The sequence below is a fragment of the Tachyglossus aculeatus genome, chromosome X5 (genome assembly GCF_015852505.1).
Source record: "Tachyglossus aculeatus isolate mTacAcu1 chromosome X5, mTacAcu1.pri, whole genome shotgun sequence".
NCBI lineage: Eukaryota > Metazoa > Chordata > Mammalia > Monotremata > Tachyglossidae > Tachyglossus > Tachyglossus aculeatus.
The window spans coordinates 7,502,064-7,511,216 of NC_052097.1; the positions used below are offsets into that span (position 1 = coordinate 7,502,064).

General features: G+C 38.9%; 1 protein-coding gene across 1 annotated transcript in view; it reads left to right on the plus strand.

Moving 5' to 3' along the window:
- Nucleotides 1-8,559, plus strand: part of TRPC3 (transient receptor potential cation channel subfamily C member 3) — a 58,552-nt gene extending 49,993 nt beyond the window's left edge. The window contains exons 9-12 of the mRNA XM_038769360.1: nucleotides 1,299-1,508; nucleotides 2,515-2,598; nucleotides 6,780-6,855; nucleotides 7,523-8,559. Coding sequence (XP_038625288.1) covers nucleotides 1,299-1,508; nucleotides 2,515-2,598; nucleotides 6,780-6,855; nucleotides 7,523-7,665 — 513 coding nt within the window. The 3' untranslated portion in view covers nucleotides 7,666-8,559. The remainder of the gene's footprint in view (nucleotides 1-1,298; nucleotides 1,509-2,514; nucleotides 2,599-6,779; nucleotides 6,856-7,522) is intronic.
- The last annotated feature ends 594 nt before the right edge of the window (nucleotides 8,560-9,153 follow it).

The following is a 9,153-nucleotide window of genomic DNA, read 5'->3' on the forward strand; positions in this document are numbered from 1 at the left end:
GAAGTTATAGAGATTGAGCTATGGAATGATGGACAGTGGTGGCAGAAGCAGCTTTTAATTTAATTCTTTCCACACAATATCAAGTCAATCCTACCCCCTTGACAGCATTTGGGCACCAGCATATATGAGAAGCAGCATGGCCTAGTGGAGAGAGCACAGGCCTGAGAGTCAGAAAGACATGGGTTCTAATCCCAACTCTACCACTTGTCTGCTGTGTGACCTTGGGCAAGACACTTAACCTATCTGTGCCTCAGTTTCCTCAACTGTAAAATGGGAATACCTGGTCTCCACGAGGGACAGGGACTATGTCCGACCTAATTAAGTTGTACCTTCCCCAGCGCTTAGAATGGTGCTTGACATATAGTAGTAAATGCTAAACAAATATCAGGAAAAAAAAGTATTGATTTCCATTGTGGACAGTGAGCTCTACTAAGCCTGAATTCTTTCACACAGCATCATAGGTGTTACTAAAGAAATACTTTTGCACTTGTTTCATGTATTATTGATGGAGAGTTTGAGAGGCTCTCAGAATGAAAACGTTAGGGGATCACTGTTCTACAGTAGGGTCACCTTTACGTCCACCAAACAGCTGAGCAAATTCCTGTAATAAGGAGGCCTTCATGCTTCCCAGAAGCAAGAATTCCGGGCCAAGGAACTTCTAAGTTTTAGCCATGAAGTGTCACTAGGGTCATTGTGGAAGTGTATCTCTAGAGCCAGCCTCTCCCCTACTTGAAAAGAGTAGGCCAGTGGAAAGGCCAATGGATATAGGCCAGAACGTTTTCTTTTGAAATATAACCCTTCTCTACAGTAAGTTCATTCATTCATTCATTCAGTCGTATTTATTGAGTACTTACTGTGTGCAGAGCACTGTACTAAGATCTTGGGAAGTACAAGTCGGCAACATATAGAGACGGTCCCTACCCAACAACAGGCTCACAGTCTAGAAGGGGGAGACAGAAAACAAAACATGTAGATGGGTCAAAATCATCGGAACAAATAGAATTAAAGCTATATGCACATCATTAACAAAATAAAATAGTAAATATGTACAAGTAAAATAAATATAGTAATAAATCTGTACAAATATATACAAGTGCTGGGGGGAGGGGAAGGAGGTAGGAGGGGGGATAGGGAGGAAGAGAGGAAAAAGAGGGCTTAGTCTGGGAAGGCCTCATGGAGGAGGTGAGCTCTCAGTAGGGCTTTGAAGGGAGGAAGAGAGCTAGCTTGGCGGGTGTGTGGAGGGAGGGCATTCCAGGCCCGGGGAAGGTCATCTTATGTTTTTCTCCTTTCTAATGCAGGACGACAGTGATGTAGAATGGAAGTTTGCTCGCTCCAAACTTTGGTTATCTTACTTTGATGATGGGAAAACATTACCTCCACCCTTCAGTCTTGTTCCTAGTCCCAAATCATTTTTCTATTTAATCATGAGGATCGTTAACTTTTCCAGATGTAGGAGGAGAAGGCTACAAAAGGATATAGAAATGGGAATGGGTAACTCAAAGTCTAGGGTAGGTACAGAAGACTTATTGATGGCTAAAAGAAATGTGTTTGTCTCTCAACAATGTCCTTTTAAATTTCAGTTAAATATTTCCTCCTTTTAAGGGTCCAAGGAATTGAAATTCTTTTAGAGACACAAAGGGCTAAAATGGAGCCCAAAAGGTGATCTATTATTCAAGGTTAAGAAATTCTAAACTAAATTACTCCTGCTGGAATTCAATCCCTACTACTCTGAGGAAAAGATAACTTCTCTCTGTAGAGGTACTGGAACTAACGGAAAGTTTCTTGAGTATAAGCCACTCAGAACGCCATTTACATTGGCTTACTGTCCATTTTGAAATCCAATTCAAAATTAGCATTTGAATTTCAAAATGAAGCAGTTATTTAATCTATCTTTTTAATTTCATTCTTATTTCCCAACCTTCTCCTCTTCTTCCTTCCAAAATGGAAAAATAAAATGGTACGTGCAAAAGTTTAAAAGAAATAGGAAACTTCAGTTTTAATCTAGTTAACATTCCTTATCCAGATACCTGTTGCTAACCTCCTCAGGACAGGAGGGTGGGTAGAGGGAAACGATTTCTGTCTCACATCCTGCAGAAAGATAATTATTATTGCCTGAAATTTTTATACCCTTTTCAATATTGATGCTATGAGATAGAACCACTCACCTGTCACCCTGCCCTCGATGTGCTACAAAATATATTCGCTAACAGTACTAAGGGTCACTAAGAAGAATTAATATAAGAATTTAATATAAAAAAAGGATTTTTTACATGCTTTCAGTTGAGTAGCTTTACTATAGCACATCAAGAAAATATTTGAATAAAGCGTGGCATGTTTTCTCATTCATTTCCAACGCCCACAAAAATATTTTAAATTATTTCTGAAAAGTATTTCCCTTTACCATACCCAGGAATGTTAATCGCAGAGGAGAAATCAAGGAGAAATAAGTAGGTTACAGTTTTGATTGCCAGTGAATATATTCTAATTAACTAGGGTAACTGTATTCTTTTCTAGTTAAATCTCTTCACTCAGTCTAACTCAAGAGTTTTTGAATCACACAGTTTTAACAGCATTCTCAATCAGCCAACACGCTATCAGGTAAGCATTCATTGGGCAAAGGGTAACTGTGTATTTTAGGAAGTATGTGTTCTGAAGTTTGCAAATGTCATATTTCAAATGTGTTGTCAGGGCTCTGTCTAAGAGTTCCTTTAGTAACACTGTAAATAAGGTGCTACTATGTATGATGAACTGAATTTGAGGTGGTAGTAAATCATATATTTATGATTGTCTGTCTTCCCCCTTCTAGACTGTGAGCCCGTTGTTGGGTAGGGACCCTCTCTATATGTTGCCAATTTGTACTTCCCAAGCACTTAGTACAGTGCTCTGCACACAGTAAGCGCTCAATAAATACGACTGAATGAATGAATGAATGAATATATTGTAATGTATGTAGCAATCCTGTTATAATGGATAGGCATAAGTCACCCAAAAGAAGCTTCCCCAATACTATCATGTAGAGTCTTTTATGGATTTTCCTCTGGCTAGATCCCACTTTTCTTAATCCTTTACCATATTTTCACATATATTTTCATTAGCTGTCCACAAAATTAATTTGTAGAGTCAACTGGAGGATTCTACAATAAGGGGATGGTTCAGTCTCCCATCTGAAAGCTAAGGTTGGAAGACTCAAGCATGCTTAGCTCATTGTGGGCAAGGGAACAGATCTACCAACTCTATTATACTGTACTCTCCCAAGCGCTTAGTACAGTGATCTGCACACAGTAAATGTACAATAAGCTTGACTGCTTACAAATAAATCAGGAAGGACCTGAGAAGGTACCTCAATCCCCACAGTCATTCAACACACCATAATATCTATAAATTATATATTGTACATTATTTATTTATATTAATGTCTGTCACCCCTTTTAGATTGTGAGCTTATTGTGAGGAGAAAATATGTCTACTAACTCTGCTGTACTGAACTCTCCCAAGCATTTATTTCTGTTCTTTGCACACAGTAAGCACTCATTAATACCACTGATGATGAGCATCATCACCGTAAAAAGAGTCACAGACTTTATAAATCAAATCAAAACTTGGTCCCCTTTGGAGTAAATAGTTTACTCTTCGGAGTAAATAGCCTTGGTGCTTGGCTTGAGGCCATTTAATTGATTGTTAGTATCTTCACCAAAAGGTGAAAGCCGATCATGACAATTTGAATTTCGTTAGTATCTTTGGTAAAAAGGTAGATGCAGAGATGTCTAGACTGAAATTGTAGGAATACCTTTTGACTACTTATTGGTGATACAGCACAAATACAAGGTTTATAGTGCCATTCAGAAAGAACAGTTGGATTGGAATGGCTTTTGGTATATTTTATGATAGTGGAAGTCATAAATAATGCTTTCAGTCATTTAAATGATCAGTAGCTAAAATATTTATTGAATAAAACCTGGTCCTTTGCACTGAATTAAAGTGATTGGAGAAAAGACAAAAGAAGTAAAAGACACTATCCCTGCCCTTAAGGACCTCATTTGTGGTCCAGTGGCTACAGCATGGACCTGGGGGTAGGAAGGACCTGGGTTCTAATCCTGGTATCTCCACTTGTCTGCCATGTGACCTTGGGCGAGTCACTTGACTTCTCTGTGCCTCAGTGACTGTATCTGTAAAATTCATTCATTCAAATCATATTTATTGAGCGCTTACTGTGTGCAGAACGCTGTACTAAGCGCTTGGGAAGTACAAGTTGGCAACATACAGAGACGGTCCCTACCCAGCAATGGGCTCACAGTCTAGAAGGGGGAGACAGACAACACAACAAAACATATTAACAAAATAAAACAAATAGAATAGTAAATATGTACAAGTAAAATAGAGTAATAAATCTGTACAAACATATATACAGGTGCTGTGGGGAGGGGAAGGAGGTAGGGTGGGGGGGGTGGGAAGGGGGAGAGGAAGGAGTTGGCTCAGTCTGGGAAGGCCATCTGGAGGAGGTGAGCTCTCTGTAGGGCTTTGAAGGGAGGAAGAGAGCTAGCTTGGCGGAGGTGTGGAGGGAGGGCGTTCCAGGCCAGGGGGTGGACATGGGCCAGGAGTCGATGGTGGGACAGGCGAGAACGAGGCACAGTGAGGAGGTTAGTGGCAGAGGAGCGGAGGGTGCAGGCTGGGCTGTAGAAGGAAAGAAGGGAGGTGAGGTAGGAGGGGACAAGGTGATGGAAAGCCTGAAGCCGAGGGTGAGGAGTTTTTGCCTGATGCGTAGGTTGATTGGTAGCCACTGGAGATTTTTGAGGAGGGGAGTAACATGCCCAGAGCGTTTCTGCACAAAGATGATCCGGGCAGCGGCGTGAAGTATGGATTGAAGTGGGGAGAGACAGGAGGATGGGAGATCAGAGAGGAGGCTGATGCAGTAATCCAGTCGGGAGAGGATGAGAGATTGAACCAGCAGGGTAGCGGTTTGGATGGAGAGGAAAGTCGGATCTTGGCGAGGTTGCGGAGGTGAGAGCGGCAGGTTTTGGTGACGGATTGGATGTGAGGGGTGAACGAGAGAGCAGAGTCGAGGATGACACCAAGGTTGCGGGCTTGTGAAACGGGAAGGATGGTAGTGCCGTCAACAGTAAAATGGGGATAAGAATATGACGCTTATGTGGGATAGGGCCTGTGTCCAACCTGATTACCCCAGCACTTAGTATAGTGCCTAGCACATAGGAAATGCTTAACAAATACCACAATTATTATTATTACCTTCCACCCCCATCTCATGGCCATTCCTAGGCTGTTCTTAAAGTACAGATTAACTTTCTTCCTAAATAAAAACTGGAGAACTGGGAGTTCTTTCATAACTTCTGCAGTGCAGTGGCATCTGGGGAAAACTTGAGTTTAAAACTGATTTCTAAATTTTTTTAACCACATACTGTATAGGCGACTGATTCTGCAAAGCATATTTTACAATGTGAATTTACAAGGAGCTGTGTTAGCATTCTTTAAGCATTCTTCCCTTGGAAAAAAAAATTACACCAGCGATGAATTATAGAGATGAATGGAGTGGTTATATTGTACTCTTCCAAATGTTTACTACTGTGCTTTTTAAGAATTTTTAAGATATTTCAAAACTAAGTTTTTAAATATTTGCACTCACTTATTTGCAAAAAAATTAGAAAAAAAAAAGCACTACATAACACACCATCCTCCTCAGCAAGTGGTTTGGAAACACAACAAGTGTTGAATAAATGAGATTGAGTGATTTTTAATGGGAAGTACATGTTGATTGCACCTGGAGAGTTTCCAGTACTCCACGAGTCATGTCTGTGGGAGGGAGCCTTCAAGCAGAGCATACCCATTCCATTCCTAGCTTGGGCAGTGGCTAGTGAGTGAAAGGCGAGCTGCTACAAGTCAAAACTCACTTGTGCTGGGCGGCAGCGGCATAGGAGAGAGTCGAGGGTGGAGACTCAAGTTTACTGCACGGAAGGAGGCAATGGTGAACCACTTTTGTATTTTTACCAAGAAAACTCTATGGCTACACCTATCAGATTGATTGCAGATGGAGGTGGGTGTTCTGGGAGAGATGTGTCCATGGAGTTGCTATGGGTCGGAGACGACTTGACAGCATAAGACAAGACATTTTGAGTACAATTAATTGGGCTTTTCTAAAGAAACTGTTTCCTAGACAAATTGATAAAATATACTATATTCTGGTGCCCCAATCATATTCCATTCTGATCAGTAAAGAATAATAATGGGGATGAAAACTGTGAGCCCCCTGTGGGACAACCTGATCACCTTGTAACCTCCCCAGCGCTTAGAACAGTGCTTTGCACATAGTAAGTGCTAAACAAATACCATAATCATTATTATTATATCCTATTTTTCATTAATATTAAATAATTCACTAAACCTCTGTTTATGTGAGGAGTTGTTGCTACTGAAACGAGTCCTGAGGGTGAAAATTTTCAACTAGCCTATAATTGAGATCTTGCCTCAAAATAATAATTCTGGCATTCATTAAGCACAAACCAGAGTAAGCACTGGGCTAGATACAGCATTATCAGATCAGACACAGTCACTAAAGTTAAAATCCAACCTTATGCAGTACATATGAGTGAGGAACAGCACATGTTCTGAATGCTAACTTGTTCCACTTCAAACAAAAAATACTATAGATGGTATTGAACTTTTATTCTTTGTTATGAGTTGTTTTACTTACTTTAAAACTCTCTGAAGAATAGGATTGACTGTCCAATGTTTAACCAGTGATGTAATCATTTCTGTTTCCACCTCAGCAAATCATGAAAAGACTGATAAAGCGTTATGTTCTGAAGGCACAGGTAGACAAAGAAAATGATGAAGTCAATGAAGGTGAGCATCCCAAATTCTAGAAAATTGTTTTACTATATTGCAGAACTCTTAAAAATCTAGGATACTCCTGAATATCCATTTGTTATTGTGATGGTTATTTTAATGAAGATTACTGAGGAGGTGAGAAGCAGCTTAATTCCATCTAGCATCTTTTGAGTCCCATTAATCAGGGGGTTGCAGTGTAAATTGTTCATCAATGAATCGTAGTTTACCGAGCGCTTACTGTGTGCACAGCACTGTACTAAATGCTCCATGGATTTCTTTCTGAGCTACTGATTATATTCAATGCCTTAGAGATGTTTTTAGACAATATTGAATTCATTCTCATAATGTAAGATAGGCAAGTGACAAGCAATTCTTTGGACTCAAGATATTTTTCTGCCCTCCTGCCTTGCCAGCAACTTCATCTCTGTGGGGAAATTTTCATCTCATCACTCAGGTTTCTCTGTATACATTTCATTTAAAACACATTAAACATTTATGCTTTTAAAAAGCATTGGTTACTGAACTGAGCCCTTTTTATGAGGAAAACTGAATATGTGCTACAGGAATTTGGGGAATGAGGTTTGCGGAATTTAGGAATTATAACAGTGACATGTGATTCCTTTCTAAATAAGGGAACAAACGGCTAAATATGTTTTTGGCATTTTTTATACAAACAATACAGGTGAACTGAAGGAAATCAAACAAGATATCTCCAGTCTTCGTTATGAACTTTTGGAGGACAAATCCCAAGCCACAGAAGAGTTAGCAATTCTAATTCATAAACTCAGTGAGACACTTAACCCCAGTAGGTTGCGATGTGACTAACTCGATAACCTGGAATTCCGGCTTTGACTATAGCACAAATGTTGGCAATAATATTTCTAATTATCAGATACTTGAAAATGATATGGTAGATTTTTAGTATATCTTTATTATGTAAATCTTTCTTTGAAAATTAAGTCTCAAAGATTTTACTAGTTTGTCACATGAGAAAATGGTATTCATTTTGTCTGAGTTGAAGGTAAGAGCTGTTGCAGTATTTTTGTAGTTATTTAAGAAGATACCATGGCATTTAAAATATTGCATTGTTGATATTTTGTCCATTTTTAGAATACACTTTAAGTATTTGCACTAACTGGTTTGCAAAAAAAAAAAAAAGCACTACACAGCACACCATCCTCTTCAGCAAGTGGTTTGGAAACATTTTTTCAGAGAGTTCCTGAAGAAATTGCAACCAGCTGAGAATTGGTGAAATTTGTCTGGAAATCTTTTTTTTTTTTTTAATTTTGATTATCAGTGATGTCACTGAGACCCAAGGAAGAACTAAGTGACTCAGTGGGTTAAAGGAGAATTGTAATTAAAGAATAGAAATTTATGTTGGAGAACATTGTTTCAGGCCTCAAAATATTTATTTTCTATATAATGTTTGATTTTAGTTTTAGGCTTTCTTTTAAACTTTTAACGTAATGTGAATGCAATTTAAAGTACATTTTCATAGTGGAGTCCCTTTTCAAATGCTCGGACTATGCAGGGCTAATTTTATTATGATTTCCTAATGGCTATCCCTGATGCTTAACAGCTAAGTAGAATATTCACTGGCTCCACAATTTGCCTCAGTAGCTCTGTACTAAGTGTTGAAGGGTGTTGAGCACAGGAACAATGCACTAAGATCGCCATGGGCAGGGAACATGTCCACTAATTCTGTTGAATTGTACTCTCCCAAGCACTTAGTAGAGTGCTCTGCACATAGTAAGCACTCAATAAATACCATTGATTGATTGATTAAATGATGGATAGATATATATGTGGATGTACATTCAAAATTATCAGAAGTAGATCTAGCCCAAATGATGTCTTTTTTCTTCATCATCAGCGCTCGTTGAAATACTTTATCCTTCCAAAATATCTCAACCCAACAATGAAAGAGTTAAATTTGGTAGGATTATGTGCATGTGTGTGTGTGTGTGTTTATGTGTGTGTGTGAGAAACAGACACTGTTAATGCAGTAGGTGAATCAATCAGTTTAACCTTATTTTTGGTCAGGAAAATGAAGACCAGGAACTAAGGATACTGGAGGCTGTCTTATCTCACACTCATAATGGAAAAAGACTAGGTTCAACCCTTCATAGATTTACAAACATAGTATCCTGTAGTGCTTTAAATCTGCTCTTGAAAGTCACATTTAGAAGAACAATTTCTCATTGTAGATTAAAAAAACCTAAATAGTTCTTACGTGCAGATTGAACACACGATGGTACTGAAATGATTTCTCTAGTTACATCACAAAGTTTTTATTTTTTCAGACCTAATGAA